The sequence below is a fragment of the Cynoglossus semilaevis genome, chromosome 2 (genome assembly GCF_000523025.1).
Source record: "Cynoglossus semilaevis isolate Cse_v1.0 chromosome 2, Cse_v1.0, whole genome shotgun sequence".
Taxonomy (NCBI): Eukaryota; Metazoa; Chordata; class Actinopteri; order Pleuronectiformes; family Cynoglossidae; genus Cynoglossus; species Cynoglossus semilaevis.
In genome coordinates, this window is record NC_024308.1 from 5,142,430 (window position 1) to 5,163,085 (window position 20,656).

The window sequence follows — 20,656 nt, forward strand, 5'->3', positions numbered from 1 at the left end:
TTCAAAGACTTCTGCATCGGAAAATAATGAAAGGAATGGAAGTGAAAACACGAATAAATCAATCGGACGTTTGGAAAGGATGCTGCGTTCTCATGACACCCCAGAGTGACACTGAGGAAAAACGTACGGCAGGACACAGGCCCGGCACCATGCCAGGCTCACAGGCAAAGGCAGAGTGGAACAGTGTTGTTGGCTGTTCGACACCTCGGCTCCCACGGCACTAACCTGTTTGTTTGGTTTTCAACAGGACACGTAACATTTAGACTGTTGATAAAAAAAAAAATTTTAAAAACTGTGGAAAAAAAGACAAAAACATTTTAGACACAAAGAGTTGTTTATCTAAAGATGAGAAAAAGGAAATAAAAAGTTTTTAAAAAATTATTGAATTATGTAAAAAATCATATAAAATTTGCCAATTCGATTGGTTAAGTCAAAATTAAACAAAACAAAATATGCATTTATTAGAAATAAGTCTTAATTATGTAAAATAAAAAGGAGCATTAAATAAAAAAACAAGATAAATTATTGTAAAAAAAGGTTTAAAATGAAAGGAGCAAAATCAGGAGTCAAAAAAATTCAAGAGATTAATCCTAGAAAGGAGTAGAAAATATAAGTTAAACACATTTTATATTTTGACAAGAATTATGAAAAGACGCCTCAGCGCTGTAGAATTTAAAGATTTTTTTTTCTTTTAATCCAGACTCATCCAGATTCTGTTCATTGTGAACTTCAGTCTTTCTGCTCCACAACATTTAAAGAACCTGAGGCTCCAGTGTAAAAACCTCAGGTTTCTCCAGACTCTGTGGGAAAGACACACTCCTGGAGACGATGCTCCGCGAGCCTTTTGTTCTGCTGTCAATCTGGCCTTGATCAAATATTTATGTTTCCCCGTTGACCTCCTCACCCTTTTTTCCTCACTCGCTTTCTTGCCTCCCAGCCTGTGACGACAGTCGCCCCACTGTACAGCATCACCGCCGCACATCTACTCGTCGTCGTTTTTGTTTCCTTGCACCCGCTCTTTGCCATCTGACCTTTCCTCTTTCCTCACTGCTCTGTCAGCATTTTTTTTCCTCTGCTCTTTCATGTTCTCACTGATTAATAACAACGGGGACCAGTTCTGGCTAAACCAAGTGGAGGGTGTGGCCCGGCTCAGCTTCAGTGGAGCCACTGATGACAGAACATCTTTTTAGTTTTGGTGTTTGTCATGATTGGAATTCTAATCTCCAATTCACCTCCATAAACATGAGTTCTTTTAAATTGAAAATTGAAAAAATAAAATCTGTTTTGAAGGCAGCTCAGTGACAGACGCTGACAGAGAGTCTGTCTGACTAATGGTCAGACAGACTCTCTGTCCTGTCAGTTTCCTGTGCTGTTGATGGATGAAGCCCCAGAGATGTGGACCTGACATATTCAGGTCCAGTACTCACTGGTTCCACCCTGTGTGCGTGTTCTGTTATAAGAAGTGTTCAAAACACTTGAAGTTAACAATGGATTTCCTCAGGACAGGAACCAGACTTACTCACCTGTACCACGTCAGTACAGGGTTCAGACTCATGTGTTTCCTGTGTGTTTGCTTTTTTTGGAAAGAATGTATAATATTTGATTTGTCTGGAGATGTGGGCTCTGTTTAGACTTCTTTTATTTTCTTGGCTCAGACTATTACATTGGGTAACATTGTACCAAGTTCCATATATTACATTTTTACAATTTAAAAAAAAAAGTTAAGAGTAACTACTTTTAACACTATTTATTTTTATATTTTTATTTTATATTAAGAATTTTTTGAATAGAAATATTAATTTGTTTCTGTTTTAACTCATCGTCATGAAACACTGAAGAGACAAACGTTTCGTTAAATCATCGTCATGAAACACTGAAGAGACAAACTTTGGACGACAACGTTTCGTTAAATGCTTTTTGTTTATTTGTTTTAATTCAAATTTTCCAGTGTTAGTTTTTCTAAAATCACAAACATTATTTACACCAGTGTCATTCAAATCTAAACAAAAGTCTGAGGGTAAAACTGACAGAATATGTTCACAAGAAAACAGCAGTTGTCAGATAATGAAGTATTTACAGGGTGTGTGTGTGTGTGTGTGTGTGTGTGTGTGCGCTGCGTATGGAGACTGTACATTATTACGGAGTTGTTTTAACAACAGGTCAAAGGCCAAAGGTCGGTGAACTTCTTCCTTTACTCCACAGACTGGTCTCATCGTCCCTGTGGATAAAACATTGATTGACAGTTAACAACGATGACCAATCAGATCCTGGTTTTTAAAATCAGGAAAATGAAAATCATTTCAGTGATAAAGATTAAATGATAGAAATGGTTTCTATACAACATTGGTGTTGATTTTTTTTTATCATTATTTTGACTAACGACCAACAAGTTTCTTTGCCCACAGGTCCTACCACTGTCTAGTCTTCTGGAAGGAAATTGGAGCACCAGAAGAATATCCATGACACACTTTAATTAAATTATACCATGAGTTACCAATGGGAATTGAACAGCTGACCTTCTTATGATAAAGCAGAAGCACTAACCACCCTTCCACTGTGTGACCTGTTTAAACCATCTTTTCCAAACTAAATTGACTTAAAGAAGCTGACTAAAATCGATGAACTAACTTCTGTGTCAGACATCATCGAACTCTTCAAACCTTCAATTGATTCTCAACGGCAAGAAAGACGGAAGAAAGTCACACTGTCGTGTGTTTCCTCACCTTCAAACTGGGCTGAGCACAAGGCAACTGCTGCTTCGGCGTCTTTAGCTCCTGCTCCTTCAGGGCCAAACTGTCTTCCAGAAGCTGCTTCTCATTCCTCAGCCGGGTTTGCTCCCTCAGATATTTTTCCATCTGGATGCAGGAAAAAGAGCGTCAAACTTGTTAAAGCGGTGGTTATCGACTAGAAGGTTATGGACGGTCGGAGGCTCGCTCCTCTGCTCTACCTGGTCGTCGTGTGTCCTCTGCATCTGCTGCAGCTGTGAGGCAGAGTTAGCCATCTTCTCACTGCGATCTCGCTCACACTCCTTCAGATCTGCGGCTGTGTATGAATTCTGCACCTCCAGACGAGTGGACAGCGCCTGGATCTGTGTGATCTGAGAGGAGAAGATCCCAGATTCAGGAACTTGTTACGGTGTACGTTAAAGTCATGTTCCAGCGGTAGAGCTGTAGACGACCCAGAGCTGACGTTGGAATGAGTCAATGCTCAGATGTTGGAAAACAGGAATAATCAATTCCAACAACGTTCCATTCATTTGACAACAATCACACTGGAAGGAACAGGAACCGTTCTAAAGTGTTTTGTTTTGTTTTAGTCAGATCTCTGTCAGAAATGACCTGCAGATGAACTGTTAACACGTCATTTCTCCAGTCAAAATCTGTAGACTACATGAGTCATGAGGTCAGTGAACACAGAGAGCTTTTATACACGGAACCTGTATCTGGGATTCAAACTGGCAACACTCCCTGAAAAAACACTTAGAAATGAATTATTACAGCATAAGAATGTTCTTTGATGGACTGCGACCTTTCCAGGATGTGACTGACCTTTAATCAGGAGGCCCCAGCTCCACTCTGACCTTTAACTAAACAAACAGTAGATCAGATGATGGATGAATCAGGAAACCACTAGATGTCACTAGAAATTATAAGTAATCATTTAAGTAAAATACTTTTATTTAATTAATGATTTTGATTTTAGCACCAATGTTCACAGGAAAAACTGTCAGAATTCCAAATATGTTCTTTAAATATGTTCATTAAAGCAAAAGAAATTCACGAGTTTTTGTTTTGGAGTTAAAGTCTAGTATGTTGTCATAAACAGTGGGACAGCTTTAAATTAAAACTTTACTTTGAGTGAGTTCAATTTTTTCCATAATTGTAACACGTAACAAAAGGCAGGAGTGGATAAAAGCAGGAAGAGCTGCTGTCGCCGTGGTAACAGCGAAGATTAATTTCAGCAACAATGTTGGCTCTGCCTCCGAGTCTCGTGGACTCATTACTTTAAAAAGAGGAAAAACCTGCTGAGACAAAGTGTTTTTGTTTTTCTACCCTCAGCTGCTGCTTCAGCACAGCTTCACTCCTGACCTCTGCTCCGCGCCTGACTTCACCTTCAGGTGGTGAGTCTGTCTCTCCTGCTGGATTTATTACGAATGACGCAGTGGAGAGACTTCCTCCCCTGAGAGGACAGTTTCCCCTCAGTTTGCTGGTTCACAGCAAATTTCAAACAGGCAGTGACTCACGGGGACTTTTAACAGTTTCACACTGAGCACGCTCAGATTTTAGCTACAATACCAACATACAGCATTCAATGGGTGAGGACAGAGTACAACCTGGACCATTCACTAGTCCAGCACATATGGATATATATATATATATACAAAAACAATTGATTGCAAACGTGTGCGATAAACCTGACCTCAACCTGAAGTCTCAGTTTTCATAAACTTTATACATGTAGCAGATGCTTTTATCCAAAGAATCAAACCCATGACTCGTTGCTCGTAAGGCAGGTGTGCTAACCGCTACACTACAGAACCACACACAGACAAACACCACTAACCACTTCCTCTGCATGACTGTGACTCATCAGCTGAAATACCAACATAAAATCAGGGACAGAAAGTGAGTCACGTCGCAGCACCAACCTTGTTGCCCACGTTGTCCAGATAAATCTGGAACTTGTTCTCCACGTCTCTGGACAGGTTGGAGCAGCTGCTCCGTATCTTCTCCATCTGTTCCTGTTGGCTGCTGCAGCTCAGGTGAAAGGTGAGCTGGTGTGGGAACAGGTTGTTGATGCGGTTCAGGAACTCCTTGGTCACCGTGCTGATGCCGTCCAAAGACTGAACAAAGTCTTCTTTGCACTTCCTGTTGGAGGAAACACAACGGTCACAAACTGGAGACTCAGATGTGAGTCACTAATGTGAGACAGACGGACGGTCGGACGGATGGTCGGACGGTGTACCTGCTGTAGCCGGCGAGCTGCTCAGTGAGCATGCTGTTCTCCCTGCGTAGAGTGATGGCCTCCTGGTGGTGAGTGTCTCTGTCCCTCAGGGCGTTGTCCCTCTCCTGGCTCAGGTACTGAACGGTCTGAGTGAAATTTGCCTTGATCAGAGTAATCATGGCGCTCTGCTGAGCATTGAGGCTCTGCAGTGTCTGAATTTGATCTGTCAAAGGTCAGAGGACAGCAGCATTAACACAGGCCAGGTGGAGGTGCTGCAGGCTCTATATATATATATATATATATAGGTATATATATATATATATAGGTATATATATATATATATATTAGATACATATACATATATATATACATATATATATTAGATACATATACAGTATACATAATATACTGTACTGTACAGTATACAGTATACATAAACCCTATAAACCTCCCTATACTACCTAAATATCTCAGTATAGCGATATACATTGTTATACTGTAGATATGTATATATATATATAGTATGTGGTCTCTGCTACCTTTTTTTTAACCTCTGCATCAGCTCGACTCTTATATTCCCTCTTCCTTATATTATCATTGTTATTATTCTAAGATGAACAACATGAATGAACAGGACTGCATTACAGTGTTTTTGGGTCCACTCACTATTAGGCGCTATTACGACGGGGGCCTGGATCGGAGGGGTCGGTCGCCTTGCTATCATGCTGAGTGTGGTCGCACTTGATCTCTCACAGGCTGCCTGTGAAAACAGCAGTTGATGAAAGTTACCACAGTAATCAGAGCAACAAAAACGTTTCATCGTGTTGGGGTTTGTTGAAGAACATTCTCACAGATTGTAGCCATAGAGAACACAGTTTGTTTTAACAGTACCTCCTGTCTGTCTGTTCATCTTTTCTACATCAACCCAGTTTAACTCACCAGTTTAACTTTCAGCAGATTTTCAGTGGTGTTGGCAGCAGCTTTGTTCTTCTCCATCTCCTTCTCCACGGCAGTTTTCTGTGCGGTGAGTGCTGTCAGCTGAGCTCCCAGGTCACTTTTGTCCTTTCTCAGCTGGACGTTGATGTCACTCAGCCTGTTGAAATTCTGCTCCAGCTCCTGCACAATAACAGCGGCCAAATCAACATCATCACGGTGTAATATTACACTGGGATTGATCCTCTCAACAAGTCAAATACTGTAATGCCACATTTTTTATTTTGTTGCTCTATTTTTAAAAACATTTTAGACAGAAAAAATAGTCAGAAAACGCTTTAACATTTTGACGATTTTATTATGAATTAAAGGAGAAAATCACTGACCTCCACCCTTCGTTCCTCTGCAGACTTCTCTGGCTGTCCGTAGATGAGGAAAAGCACCAGACTGACAATGATCAGAGACTGGATCAGGGAGGAAAAGAAGAAAATAATCTTCAAGTAGTAGCTGCAGCTCTGTCCCTTGGACCTGTGCAGGGGCTCCCTGGACTCCAGGCTGTATTTAGCCCGGGGGTAGCTGGAGCTGTACATGACTGATGGAGGAGAAATGATGACAGCTGGATTTTTAAAATTTTAAAGAGGAAAAATTTTTTGGTTGCCAGAACCAAAAATGAAAAAAAATGGAGAGAGAGAAATGAAAAGATGCTCAGCTGTGAGAGTGTCTGCTGTGCTGTCACTCTGCAGGAACATCCAGGCAGGAATGGCATGTAAAGATGGATGTAAACAATGAGCCGTAGCTGAGTGGAGGGGCCATGTTTATAAACGCTCCTAGGGGCACGCTTCCAGGTCATCCTGGCCCCGTCCTCACCCCCTCGCCCGCCTCTCCCTCCCTCTGCCTCCTGTTCTCTCCTCCCTTGTCCACCCCTGTCACAGTCACAGCCTCCTGTTCCACTGCCGCCAAAACAAAGGCTGAGAAAATCCAACTGTTGGGAACAAAACATGTTATAAAGGAAAGTTTAATAAAAAATATATATATATTCACCTCCAGCTTGAAGAATATTTTCCAAACATTTTGTTCAGTAGCTGCTGTTTTTAAATAACTGAATATACACCAGCCTGAATTTCTCTGTGAAATCCCAGAAACTCCACATTTTTATCACGTTATTCTCAACAAATTTTCATCCAGTCATAAATGATAGATGCAGCCTTTAAGCAAAAAGTCTTTTGACGCGACACTTATGACCAAATTAACTCATTAAATACTCAGGTTAGAATTATAATCATTACAGTCGTGTGTCCTTTCTGCAGATTGAAGACTAAGACCGGACTTCAGGTCACACGAGTCTACATCTGGACAGGTCATTCATTTGTTCTATGGGTCGCGAAGGGAGGTCATAGTTTAATCCTGCTATTTTTATGTCCTCTAAAATATTTTGTGAAGGACACTTGGAAAACAGTCATTCATGGAGTGGCTGTTTCTAAAGTTAGCCGCCTGCTTCCATTCTGTTTGTGTGAGAAGCTAAGGAAGCATTAAAAATAGTAAAGAGGACATAAGGAAAATTCCTACTTGGTTTTGTTCACATGGAACTCTCTTCCTGAAGTGGACACCTGCTTCCTGAGCCCAGGAGCCTGAGCAGCACGAGGATCTCAGGTGCAACTTTTGTTCCTTCATCACAACTTGCAGTCATTAAGCCGTGTATGGTTGTCTGTTGTGGACGAGTCTTGACAAATACTGTAGGAGAAGGAAAAAGAAGAAAATATCAGGAGACACGTTGGACAACTGTTGTAAAAACAGGACATAATATCAGGAGACACGTTGGACAACTGTAAAAACAGGTCACACAGTCACCTTCAGTGTGTGACAGACAGACAGACAGACATCACTTCTGTACAGTCATGAGTGTTGATGAAAGTCAGATTTATCAACTTCATTGAGGCATAAGCTTAAAATAAATAGGTGGAAAAATATTCATTATTAATTGAGCTACTGGTGATGAAAGTCAGATTTATCAACTTCATCAAAGCATAATTAAAAAAAAAATAGGTGGAAAAAATATTCATTATTAATTGAGCCACAGAATTTGTACAATAGAGTCAAATACTTATGAATGGATGGATGGAAAAAAGATGGACAGATGACAGAGATGGATGGAATGTACAACTAATCTTGCACTTCAATGCAGCACCAAACACACGCCACCAAAAACATTGAAAGTTCAATGCAGCACCAAACACACGCCACCGACAAAAACATTGAAAAAAAATACTGAAAACTTTGTCTGATTGCTGAAAAAAAATCTCTGTACATAAGGAGATCGATTTTAAACTAATATTTAACTCCATTAGAATAATTCTGAACCACCACTCTGGCAGTAGCAGCTACAGTACTGTACTTTAGTTGTACGTTACTGTAATACTTTAAATTGTACCTCTGTTCCACAAAAGTACGACAGTGGTGAAAGCAGTGATTTTCCACTGCCTGTATGTGATATAAATAATCCCAGGACATATCATTCATGGGTGTCACTTTTAAATATAGCCATTGTAGATCATATTCCCTCAGTGTTGGGTGAACAATGTAAAACATTTAGAAAGAAAAAGCACTGAAAAAATAACAACCAACCCAAAAACAAAAAAAAGAAAATTCCACCATATCCTGTTTCATGTGAGCGCGGAAAGGAGTCACGGCTGTGGAGGAGTGAAAGAATGAAAACAATAGGGAGCTGTCATTGTTGGGGATGAGAGAATAACAAATTCTCACTGCAGTACAGATGTAATGGATCCTCACCTCCACCCCCGCACCCTGCACCTCTATGGTATCTGTGCTGATGACGTGGGGAGCGCTCTCTCCCCTCTGATGGGGGGAGGCCGTGTAAAGAGGAAAGGTCCTCTGAGCCTATGCTTTTCCTGCTCCCCATTGTCCCAATGACAACCTGCACTCACCGGCAAAAAGTAATTTATGGAGGAACTTTGGAGTGACAGACGATGCGTGACCACCAGGGGTCAGGGCAGACGTGAGTGCAACAACAGGAAACCTAATGACCTTAGACTCTCCTAGTTACTGACATGGTACTAACAGATTTGACATTAGCTACATCTGAAAAAGGGATTCTACCGCCACCTTCTGGCAACAGGAGAGATAGCAAAGCCACTAAATTAAAGCTCAAACGTATGCAATAAAAATATGATTTAAAACCATTTTAGAGCGTTTATTCTGTCTTTAAAGTCAAGCCAGACTTTAGACATGAATATTTTTCAGTTGTTACACCAATGGCACAGAGATTACAGTGACGAAGATTTAACTCGTATATACAGCCTTCACATTCTTCTATTGTCTATAAAATATGTGAGAGGTAAAAAGACCAAATAAAAACAAAAAACAAAATAAAGAGGAAGTTTCCACATTTATGATACAATGCATCCTTGTTCAGTTCGCCGTTGTTTGTGCACTTCAATTGTTTTTCCACTGGACTCTGGTCCAGGTAAAAAATATATGAAGGTGTAACGTACCTGTGGCCAATAACAGGATCAGCAGTAGAGGGTGGAAGAATGAGTTTCTTTTTCTTTCTAGTCCCATCAGTGGTTTTAAATAGACCTGCAGCATCGAACTCAGCAGTAACAATCAGAACAGTTTACACTCATTCTTTTTTCTACTAAAACACAGCTGATGTGTTTCTTCCCTCTTTTATTGCTCTTAGAAAACCCTCAGTAATGAGATGTATATGGGGAAGAAAAGTGCACTTTCATAATCAGCTACAGTCTGGAAGCAGTGCTTTATCACCGTGTCTGGGTTCAGACAGTTGCCTCAATGTCCTGGGGCTCGTCGCCCTCCAGCAGGCTATAGGACGCGTGACTCTGGAAAGGTCTCTGTAAAGGATGAGCCAGAAGTTTGGCCATGCAGTTGTGCAGCTCGATGGCAGGTCCACTCAAGGAAACCTCGAAGCGATAACACATGCCCTTAGAGTCCAGGTTACAGAAGGAAGTGTAATTGTCCTGGAGACACAGAGAAAAAACATACTGCAACATAATTTTTTTGCTGAAAATTTTGTGAAATTAAGCAGGTGAAAATTTTAACACATGGTACATCTAGTACATATGGTGCATTCACTGTTGTTAATCTGTCTTGTGGATTATTTTACACACTGCTACTACATCAGACCATTATGTTCAATGGACTTCAGGTCATGGTGAACTCACCCTCCAGCTCGTCTCATCTCCCTGCTCCTCCACACCGTTGTGCAAATAGACGACGTCAAAGAAAAAATACGGAGACTGCAGCATTTTCTGTAGCAGGATAAAGAAGCAAACATGTTTAAACTCTTCAAAAAAAGCCACCACGAGATACTTTGGTCAACACGCTTTTTTATGAAAGGACAGAAACAGACCAAGTCTGAGGTTCAGACCGTCTGACTGTACTCACACTAACAGCTTCAGAAGGGTTGAACTGAAGCTGTCCTGCATTTCTGCTGTAGACCAGCACGGTCCGCACCACATAAGAAGGAGGGATGGTCTGAACATTCTCCGTCAACGGCAGTTCAATCTTCTGCCGTCTAGAAAATAAAATTAGAAATGAAGTCAGAAGAAGCGAATGTGTTTTATTCCCCTAAAGTTACCGTCACGCAGCAGAAAGATACTCACATTACATTAAGAAGATCTTCGAGGTCTACAGAAGGCAGTCAAGGCTAAAACTAAATCTGATTTTTATGGTTCTATTCCATGTCTTCGAGACCAAAGTATTATTTTTATTAGTGTTTTATGTAAAGGATACTGAAGGATTCACACACGTTGGTTTCCAGATCATAGAGACAACTGCACAGCTCCCTGGGATCAGATGTGAAACCTGACAGCTTCATATGAAAAAAGAAAAAGGACAATAAATTGCAAAGGCAGAAATGCTGAGTCAACACCATGAAGCATGAGACGATGAAACATGGAGAAGTTTGAACGCTCTCCTCTCTAACTCACCCACAATGCATCATCGTTGACAACAACCAGGGCGAACTCATGTCGTTTGTCAATCTTATGTTTTGTTCTGACAAACATTTCAATCATCTTCTGAGAAATGTTGAGGGCGTTGGTTTTAGACCTGCAAAGAAACGTAATGTAATGAAACATTACAAACAAGTGAACAATATGAATATATACCACTGTTACTCACCCGTTAAAAGACTCTAACTTTGGCAAAGACATTTCTTCAGAAAGGTCCAAACAGATAATCTGTCACAGAGAAAACATCATTTAATAACATAAACACAGGCTGAGAATTTTATGCTTAAATGAAAATGCATAGAGTGGATAAAAAAAAATCCTGACACTGCTGTTTCTACAGAGCATAAAACTTGTCACCTGAACTGTATTTGTGTATATACAGTATATGTTTGATTTTTGTGATGAAAACTGACCACTTTCTCTGGACAGTTGACACGAGGGACTCTGAGCTGGTACTCTGCTGGCGGGGGGACACAGACGGGCAGTGTGGGCTGCTGCAGTGTGGGCTGCTGCTGTGTGGACTTTGGCCTTTCTTTGACTGCGACAGCTGGCGTGGACAGAGACGCAGCACCAGCACCAGCAGCACCCCTGCTGTGTGGACTTTGGCCTTTCTTTGGCTGCGACAGCTGCAGTGGACAGAGACGCAGCAGCAGCACCTGCAGCAGCAGCAGCAGCTACCACAGCAGTAGCAGGAACTGCTGTCTGAGCTGCAGCCGTTGAAACAGTGGCGGTGGTGGAGCTCGGAGGACTGTCACTGGTGGACGCCTCGCCCTCGCCCTCCACACGACTGCCAACCGCCGGCTGAGATACGTTTGTGTTACTGGTGCTGCCCAGGCTGCCGGTGCTGCTGCGGCGATCCTCAGCTCCTTCAGGGTTAGAACGGGTGCGAGGTCTCAGCTCCACTGGACGCTCCTCTCCATCTGCTGGACCAGGCTCTGGAGTCTCCATGGAGATCTGTGTTACCATGAAGATACCGAGATTCAGTCGTGTTATTCCAAAAAAAAATTGAATCAAGTTCTTGTACATTGTTCAGCAAATGTTTTTAAAGAACGCAGCCAACGAAGAACACCCTAAACTTATGCAAAACCACGACTGCTTTTGTTGCTTGCCGTTTTATAATAAAGTACACAGCAAACAATATATTAATAGAATTGCTATGGCATAAACCTGTTATTCTGTCTGTGTCAACACAGTGACGGCGCATTAGCCTCGTAGCTTATAGCATTGTTTCGGTCTGATTTTAACTCGATAAACGCTTTTAATCGTGAGGCAGTAAACGTGTCATGTTTGAAATCGCAGGTGTACTCACCGGGAGGATATATTCACACTCTTAATGGCCGAAAAACATTAAACTCATTTAAAGTCGTAGAAATTCCTGACGACTGTTTTGAAAAGAAAGTCGACTTCCTTACCGGATATGATCTAACCCGGAACAGGACTGTTTCCTTTTTATTCTAGGTATGCTGGAAGGACATTGCTGCCACCTAGCGGTTAGAGTTGAGATTTCACAACTTTCAATGACTTCTAGAGCGGTAACCATAATCCTTTGGCAATACATACTTCTTTTGTAGTTTACAATGACAAAACCCAGTACACTTAGTATTGACATATAGGAATTTCAGGAAATGATCTACAAGCTTTTTTTAAAAAGAACTGTAAAACAAAAATTAAATTTAAAATAAAATGGGTTTTTTAAACTTTTTTTTTTTTTTTAAATAAGTGTGCATTTAACCTGTTAGTGAAAAATGTCAGTTACCAATCACGGATCATTTTTGTTTTTCCTTTCTGCAAAATGACATCACATTTCTCTGGAGACTGATGAAAAAAGATTTCATGAATATCCTAGTTTAAAAAATGTTGTTTCATTACTGTGAAGGAGGTCAGCAGAAAATGAATCAACAGATGTTGAGAACATTCAAAAAAGCATGCTGGTGGCTCTGTTATGGTTTAGAGATGTATTCCAAACACCATTCATCATATCAAATTAAAACAAAAGAAAATTGTGTATACTGCTCTTATCCCCTTGTCCTTAATCTTTTATAATCATATTTATTTATGTATTTATTTATTAACACACCACATTCAGCAAATGGACATGTACTGTGTCCACAGCCCTGGACACAGTCAACTACTGAAAATGCACGAGAGCTAAAAACAAAACAGGAAGGGACCCGACATGAGAAAGGGAATGGGTGGAGATGACTTTCTGTTTTCCACTCCATTCATCGTACAAAAAAGGCAAACATGCTGCAAGGACGCCACTGTGTCTGGCAGGAAAAGGGAGAAAACCATCTCCCTTTTAGCGAACACCCAGTTGGAGCCACTGAATAAGAACAGAAGTCACTGCTGCAGGATTCAAGCTCAAAAGTCATGGAGGTAAGTGTTACTGCAGTACTGCTGTCGATCCGGTGAGAAAGGTGTTACAACCCAGTCAGTCTGTCTCAACATAGTCTTCATTATTAATGACGGGGCTTTACTGAATTACAACACAATGTGTTGAACTTTAGATCGTGTGTGTGTATGTGGGACTAATTTAACGACTAAATACAAAATACTTCATCACTAAACACCCGGAAAAATTGTTGATTATTTTAGAAGAAACCATATGATGTCATAACAAGACTGGTGTTTATTTGATCACATTTGTGTGATTAAAAAAAGGAGCTACTAATCTTTTTTATTTGTATTTATTAGACCAAAAATATTTGTCAGAAAGCTAGAGAATGTTTTGGTCCACAAATATGTGAGGCAGGAAGTTGAACCTCAGGATGTTTTAGATTCCACTCCTTTTTCCGCTGCTCAAAACAATAGCCATGAAACAGTTCAGCAACAATGTGTGCTCTGAGAGAACGACTCAGAGCAAATATCTTAGTATATGAACTTAAAATACTGAATACTGAACATCACCACCTCTACAACAGAATTATATTATTTATACTACTATATATTATGTCTTTAGTAGGATTTTTAAATGTTATGTTTTTTTTGGTTAAGTGAATTTGTAAATGCCTAAAGTGAAACACATATCCAAATGTGATGAAATTCTATCAACATTTATAATTCAAAATCATCACCTTTTTCCTAAAGGAGTCCTGTCTGGTCAGATGTGACAGCCTGGACACGGGATCAGTCAGTGACAGGGAGATGACTGACCGCATGAACTTTGACCCTGATGGATCAGAGCCCACGGCAAACCTGGAGCCTTCACCGGCAGAGTTGGCCCAGTGTGAGGCTGAGGTGGGCACGCTGCTCAGCATCATCGCTGAACTGAACAAAAAGATGGGCTCACTGAAGGCACCAAGGTAACGTGACCGAAGCTAAAACATAATCTGCTGTTTGGTGGGAAATAATTATTCTATAATATGAGATTATCTTTCTATAAAAACATCAGGTTTAGACGTCAGATTGTACTGTACTGTGACCATGTTGACTGACCGTTTTCAGTTCTTCTTCTGTAGTGACCCAGGAGACTTGAGACCATCAGCGCCATCTAGACCTCTGGTGCCTGACCTTCTCTCTCACAGACTGGTCAGAAGAAGCCCAGAGAGACATGTTGTCTCCACCGCTACGTCCAAGTCCCTGCTGACTGACAGAGGTCGGCAGGTCCAGCCATATATGACTCAATTTATGATAGTTTCAAACTTGCACAAAGTACTTTGTTCACACATACTTACAGTATACTACTATAGTGTCCATTACTGTGATGTGCACTTATTGCTTTTGGCATAAAAATAACTACGGTAGAACTGGTGCTGTTTCTGCAGAAATTGTTTACGACTGATAACACTTACATGTATCATCCTCCAGGGGGCAGTGGTGTAGTCTGGACACGGCTGCAGGATGTTTTGTCATCACTGGAGGACTCCATCAGCTGTAGAAGGACCTGGTCCGCTCCCATCACAGCTTCTGACCAAGACAAACACAGAGAGCACCTCAGAGCGGCCCAGGAGAGCTGGCTGAAGTCCAGCCAGGTACAGCTGTGGAAGGGAATTCACTGATAGGAACAGAAAAACATACAGGCTGGGTTTCCACTTCCACCCACATGTCAAGCATCTTGGACTCACTGTTACAGATACTGGAGGAGATGGAGAGAGAGTTTGGAATATCATGTCAGTCCATCTTGTTAAGGGACCAGAGTCGGCGGGACAACGTGGACGTGGACAAATCTGACCCCGCCCTGAGGAACACCTCACAGTGCCAGCAGGAAGATCTGGGACGAGCACAGAACACGATCAGTCTGATGGAAGAGGAAAAATACAAGGTTTATATATGAAAAAATGTATAACAAAAAGAAAGCAGGGGTCTTGAACTGAAGTGATAAAGCAGGAACTCTCTCTTCCCTCCCAGTTCATGGGTCTCCATAGGTCATGGAGGTCAGGCAGTCGCTCCCCCTCATACCGACCCCCCACCGCTGGATCTTTCAGTTCAGATGTGGGCTCTCCTCCGTTCCCTGGTTCTCCTTTACTCCACAGGAGATCAAGCAGAGGTTTAACACCTCTGTCTCCTGTAGGAGACGTGTCTCCGCTGGGCTCCGTGAACTCAGACAGTCCTTGTCCCAGTCCCATCAGTGCAGAGCCTGAGACTGAGAGACTGAACAGGTGAGTGTGAGAAACAGCACCAGATATTTCATGGTAACTGATTCAAAAAGCACCCTCTTGTTGACTAGTTTTATATTTAGAACAAACCCCATGAACACCTTAACTAGTCCTCGGGAGCTAGCAGGTTTCCCCGAGCACCATGTTGGTGACCCCTGGTGTAGACAGTTCATATATTCAGATAAAACAGACATTTTGTTGAGGGTCTGTAGACCATCAGTATACACCTGTAGACCAACAACTACAGTATATAGTAGAAAGAAAAAGTATTTCAGAGCTGTTGTAGATGGAGCATCAACAGCTTCATACCATCATGAAGAACCACTCAGTCCAATAACTGGCTTCTACAGAGAACCCACTGTCTCTGTTTGGACTCTGCGGCTCCAGGCCAACCCTGGTACATTCAGTGTGTGTGTGTGTGTGTTTGTGTATCTGCAGTACGTGTGGAATCAAGTACTGTGGTCTGTCTTCTAATGCAGGTACGTGGAGAGGCTGAAGGCCAGAAATGAGCGTCTGACCGCAGCGCTGGAGAGGAGGAAGGCAGAGTGTGAGCAGCTGACCTACACTCTGCACAGACTGGAGGCTGACTGCTCTGGCCTGCAGAGGGCTCTCAAGTACAGGTACAAACTCGACACCTGCCAGCTCCGGCCTGGTGCACATTCCTGTCTGTCCGTATGTGGGGGGTGGGGGAGGCTGGTGTCAGGATAACAACTGGACACTGGTCTGTGTTCACGTGTGTTGTGAGGACGGATGTCTTTCTTTCTGATTGACAGCGAGGACTGTGAGGAGGCCTACAGCCAGCTCCTGTCACTTTACGAGGCCAAGACGCAGCAGAACATTCCTCTGCCCTCGGACCCAGCAGGTGTTTAAATACCGCTGTTAATACTGCTCACAACCCTGTGACACTAAGACACTCGCATATGCAGTAGGTATGAAACCCCCATTCACCCCCTCCCTCCCTCTCCCTCTCTCTCTCTCCCTCTCTCTCTCTCTCTGTAGGGGCAGCGGGAGAGGAGCAGCAGCCTGACCATCCATCATCAGAGGAACTGTCCACCTCCTTCTCAACAGCAGGGGTCACAGAAGAGACAGAAGAACAGAGTTATTCAGGGCAGAGGTGAAGGCTTTAAAGGAATAGTTGGGATGTTTTTTTTATTGTGTTGTTTTTATGGTACAGTTGACGCTAAATGTGGGACGCTGCCACCTGCTGAGTAGTATGACATTTAAGAATACTTAAAAAAAATACTGCTGCTTTTGAACTGGAATTTCACTCATTTATTCCAGTCATGTTTTACTGCAGAATCTCTCGGCCTTTTTTTGTTTAAAAGCAGCTCCATCCTCCTGCTGTGTGACAGTAAATACTCCGTACTCATACTCTGTAGCTCATTTCCAGTCCTGCTATCACTCAAAGCACTTTACCGTCTACCTACGGACAACAGGATGTGGCATACTGTATAACCTATAGAGGTTAGATTCAAACCCACAACCCTTTGAGTGAGACTCCATCACTATCTATTGAGCTCCAGCCGACCACAAACATATGTTTTCAATTGATTTGTGTTTCTGCTATTGACTCTTCCCACAGCTACACATCATCAAGCACAAAGACTAAAAAGAAAACTTGAACCAAACCTTGAAAAGTTCATGATATAAATGTCTGGGTTTTTCTATGAATAGTTTTTCTTAGACTGCGGCGACCGTCGTCTTTTATCATCTTTGATTCTTCAGGGCAACAGAGTTGGAGGACAGAGAGGCTGCTCTTCGTCATCAGATTGACCGCCTGAAAATGGAGCGCGCAGCCATTTATCTCCCTAAAGTGAGCCCAGGAGTGGAGAACAAAGTCAGCCCTGAGACTGGACAGCCCGCTGGGTCCAAAGGAGGACATGTGACTAAAGATAACATCAGACCTCTGGATGCAAAGAAAGAAAAGACCTCTCTCTTCTATGAACTCATTTCAGTCAGGGTAGGTGCTGCTGTCTCCACGGCATGTTTGTAGATTGCACGATAAGAAGAAAAAAGAAAAGATCATGACCTGCCATAAAAAATCCCAATAAAACTATGCTGCCAAAGTATTGATTAGACAATGCCTTTTAACTTGGAGATGATTTTTGATGAAGTTATTTGTCAGTTTTTATGGTTTTCTCGCCACTTTTTCATATGAGATGATCATGACCGTTTCATTTATCTTGAAGGTCAGGCGTTAGGAAAACTATTTTCTTCCTTTATCTAGTTTTTCCCTGATGACAGAATCAGTCACCTGACCCACATGGTGTATCCAGAATGGGCCACACCTCAGTCAAATTAAACTAAATCTCACAGATTATCGCAGATGAAATATTCCTTGTGTTCCTCATTTTTTCATTTTTCTCAGGAGGAAATGTCAGATCTGCGATCTCTGATCCGTCTCAAGGAGAAAGAGCTGCGGTGCCTGGAGTGGAGTCTGATGGCACAGAAAGCCCAAGAAGCAGCAGGAGTTTTTGTCCCAGAAAGTCTCAGAGAGGAGCTTGAGGACAGTAAGAGTGAACAACAGGTAGGACGTCAATCGCAGAAAGTCAAGGTGACATGGGCGAAGAGGGAGCAGGTCTTTGGTCGACGGTGAGCGACCTGATTTGAATCCGAGTGCTGCACATGGGAAATCAAACATCCACCAAAGCAGAATCCCTTCAGGCCAGGGCAGATATTTCTGACAAGGTCTTCTGCTGGGATGTCCTTTCGCCGCAGCACAGATTACATCTGCTTCATGGCTTAATGTCAGAGAACTTTAAGGTCACAAAAATGTGATTTTTTTCCAGCTGCTCCCTTGTGACCTGGCTTTACAGACCAGTGACTACAGTGTTTATCATTTCATTGTTCTAACTAACACAGCTTTTCTTTGAAAGATTTATAAAAACGATCAACCAGTAAAAGAATAAAAAGTAAATATATGTATTCCAAAGATTTCAAAATAAAAGTCTTTGGCTTGGTCTTCTTTCTTAAAAAACTTGAAATGTCCCAGGAGAAGAGAGAGATATAAACCATAAAACTTGAAATGTCCCAGGAGAAGAGAAAGATATAAACCATATAGGATTAATCTGTTTAGATTTAAACATACATTTTTAACAAATAGTTCTGTTTAGATTTAAACATACATTTTTAAAAAAAGAGTTATTTTGGATCACATGACTTTGTTGTGGTTATTTTTCTCTTCTACCTGGTTCTGCAATATCTAAAAGACAAAGGTAGGGGAGGTCATTCTCAGACTGACCTTGTCGTTATGTTTCAGAGGTTTGATGTCACAGATGGAGACGGTGCTGAGGCTCGGACCAGACCCATCCTGAAAGATCTCCAGGCAGTTCTGCAAAGGTGGAGTATTCACTGTCCGAAATCACGTACCTGCAGTAGGTACTAATGGCTGAAGTCTTGAATGTTCTACATTTTAGGGAACAGGCCCTGAAGAAGAGATTGGCTTTGGTCCATGACTCAATAAACACAGTTCTTCCAGACAGTTCTTCACAGAGAAAGGACAGCGGAGACCAGATGGCCCGTCTGGCACAAGCCCACAGGTAAATATGTAATAAAATTGTTTTTTGTGTGTGTATTTTTTCTGCCACCAAACTGATTCAAAACAACTCACTCTGTTTTGTCCACTGTTGCAGCAAAGCCTTAAACTCATACAGGCAGATACGGAGGAAGTACCGGGAGCAGGTGTGGAGGCTGGAGCAGAAGGTGGCCGCCATGACAGACCGTCAACACCAGGGTGCAGCACCAAAAACAGCAGGAGAGGCTGTGGAGTGGAGGAGAGAAGAGACCGTTCTCTGAATCTGTGACCTCTGAGTCGGTCTACAGTTAAACACCCAGACGTACAGTATAGTCGGATTACTTTCATATGTATTTCCAGCTGTACATAACGGACCATTTACCAAGCCCCGCCCCGCCTCTTTGTCACTGCTGCTCAGGTCCATTAAACATTTAGGAGTTAACATGGCACTTCCACTTTGCTTGCTTGTTTGCCCATCTCATCAGGCTTATCTAAGTCCTTGACCTCTGGACAGCCAAGACTATCAGCAGTGTGTGTGTGTGTGTGTGTGTGTGTGTGTCAACCCACCTCCACCCCTGATCTGACCTAAGGCCACAGCCTGTTACAAACCTACAGTATGCGCTGGAAAAAAAGTGAAACCAAAGTGGAGTGGAGACCTGGATCACTGAGGCAGACGGAGCAGAGAAAGATGTTCGTCTTTAATTTAACAGGATATGATCTGAACTACGGGGACGTACTATATATGTAGGTTCATACTAATGCAGAACAGATAGATAAAGAAGATAAAGAAAAGTCCATTGAAAACATGTGTGAGCTGAGAGAGCCTTGGCTGTGATTGGTCAGTCTGCAATTTGTGGGTGGGACTTATGATCATTTAATTCCTTGTTTAAATAATATGGAAATATACTGTATATAAATGATGATAATGCAAATTATTGTTACATTTATTAATACATTGTAAACATAAAACACAAAATGTTGTTAATTACTGTCCAGAAAATTAAATGCTAAGCAAGAAAAAAAAAGGTTTGACAAAAATAAAGGGTTGATATTGTTACATCTGTGCCTGTCCTTCCTGGTTTTTTAGTGTTAGATCAGTGGAACATTGACTGGACTCTCATCACAACACACACTCCTAAATCACAGTGGTGCAGTTGAGGACGGACCTCAGCTGAACACATGTCCCTGTTCCCATACAAACGGACTCAATAAAGACTCTTCTTCTGACCGGCTGTGCAGCAGTGACAGACCTCGGGGTGGACGGGGGGGGAGGGGTCAGCCCAGTCCATTTGTCTTCTTTGCAAAGTGTCATAGTTCCCAGTTTCCCGTGCTGTCGGTCTTCAGCACCTCTTTTTTGTCAAAACTTCCCAGATTAGATTGACAATTAAAATAAATAAGAGAATGCATTCAAAAAACACACATTAATAGACAAAATAATTATGACTCTATGTTAAAAAGTGTTCTTTTACATTTAAAAATAATTCATATTTTTTTAGGAACTTTTTACAGATGACAGACCACAGTGCCTTACAATTAAAATTAATATATTTATTTATGATAATTCTGAAAAAAGGATGAAAAGTTTCTTTAACTTACCCTCCTTTATTTTCTGGAAACTCTGTAAACAGAGAAAACAGATCACATGGTTAATAACAGCATTAAAAAATACATATCTGAGTAAA

At 41.7% G+C, this 20,656-nt stretch overlaps 4 protein-coding genes across 8 annotated transcripts in view; 2 read left to right on the forward strand and 2 right to left on the reverse strand.

The window, feature by feature from the left end:
* Window positions 1-27, forward strand: part of gtpbp3 (GTP binding protein 3, mitochondrial) — a 12,122-nt gene extending 12,095 nt beyond the window's left edge. Inside the window, exon 12 of the mRNA XM_025053489.1 lies at window positions 8-27. Within this exon, the coding sequence (XP_024909257.1) occupies window positions 8-27 (20 nt within the window). The remainder of the gene's footprint in view (window positions 1-7) is intronic.
* Window positions 28-1,913: 1,886 nt separating this feature from the next.
* plvapb (plasmalemma vesicle associated protein b) lies at window positions 1,914-9,524 on the reverse strand. Its single transcript, XM_017031252.2, has 10 exons — window positions 9,387-9,524; window positions 7,444-7,608; window positions 6,264-6,859; window positions 5,884-6,060; window positions 5,611-5,704; window positions 4,966-5,167; window positions 4,649-4,868; window positions 2,948-3,097; window positions 2,724-2,855; window positions 1,914-2,218 (listed from the first exon to the last, which is right to left on the reverse strand). The coding sequence occupies exons 3-10, from the start codon at window positions 6,465-6,467 to the stop codon at window positions 2,210-2,212; spliced, it is 1,188 nt and encodes a 395-aa protein (XP_016886741.1). The 5' UTR covers window positions 6,468-6,859; window positions 7,444-7,608; window positions 9,387-9,524; the 3' UTR covers window positions 1,914-2,209.
* Window positions 9,062-14,428, reverse strand: babam1 (BRISC and BRCA1 A complex member 1). Of its 5 annotated transcripts, none has more exons than XM_025053302.1 (11): window positions 14,301-14,428; window positions 13,940-14,132; window positions 11,531-11,819; window positions 11,279-11,442; window positions 11,035-11,093; window positions 10,842-10,962; window positions 10,645-10,723; window positions 10,515-10,539; window positions 10,297-10,426; window positions 10,074-10,160; window positions 9,062-9,869 (listed from the first exon to the last, which is right to left on the reverse strand). In XM_025053302.1, exons 2-11 carry the CDS (start codon window positions 14,123-14,125, stop codon window positions 9,669-9,671), a joined length of 1,341 nt encoding a protein of 446 aa, XP_024909070.1. In that variant the 5' UTR covers window positions 14,126-14,132; window positions 14,301-14,428; the 3' UTR covers window positions 9,062-9,668. The 5 variants fall into 5 exon arrangements, with proteins under 5 accessions (XP_024909070.1, XP_024909065.1, XP_016886740.1 ...); XM_025053297.1 differs by having other exon boundaries at window positions 11,279-11,450; window positions 11,527-11,819; XM_017031251.2 differs by having other exon boundaries at window positions 11,279-11,453; window positions 11,527-11,819.
* On the forward strand, window positions 14,289-20,031 carry ushbp1 (Usher syndrome 1C binding protein 1). Its single transcript, XM_008332565.3, has 12 exons — window positions 14,289-14,460; window positions 14,673-14,836; window positions 14,938-15,126; window positions 15,213-15,463; window positions 15,940-16,080; window positions 16,234-16,322; window positions 16,460-16,574; window positions 17,186-17,420; window positions 17,829-17,987; window positions 18,720-18,799; window positions 18,877-18,999; window positions 19,093-20,031. The coding sequence occupies exons 1-12, from the start codon at window positions 14,289-14,291 to the stop codon at window positions 19,253-19,255; spliced, it is 1,881 nt and encodes a 626-aa protein (XP_008330787.2). The 3' UTR covers window positions 19,256-20,031.
* The last annotated feature ends 625 nt before the right edge of the window (window positions 20,032-20,656 follow it).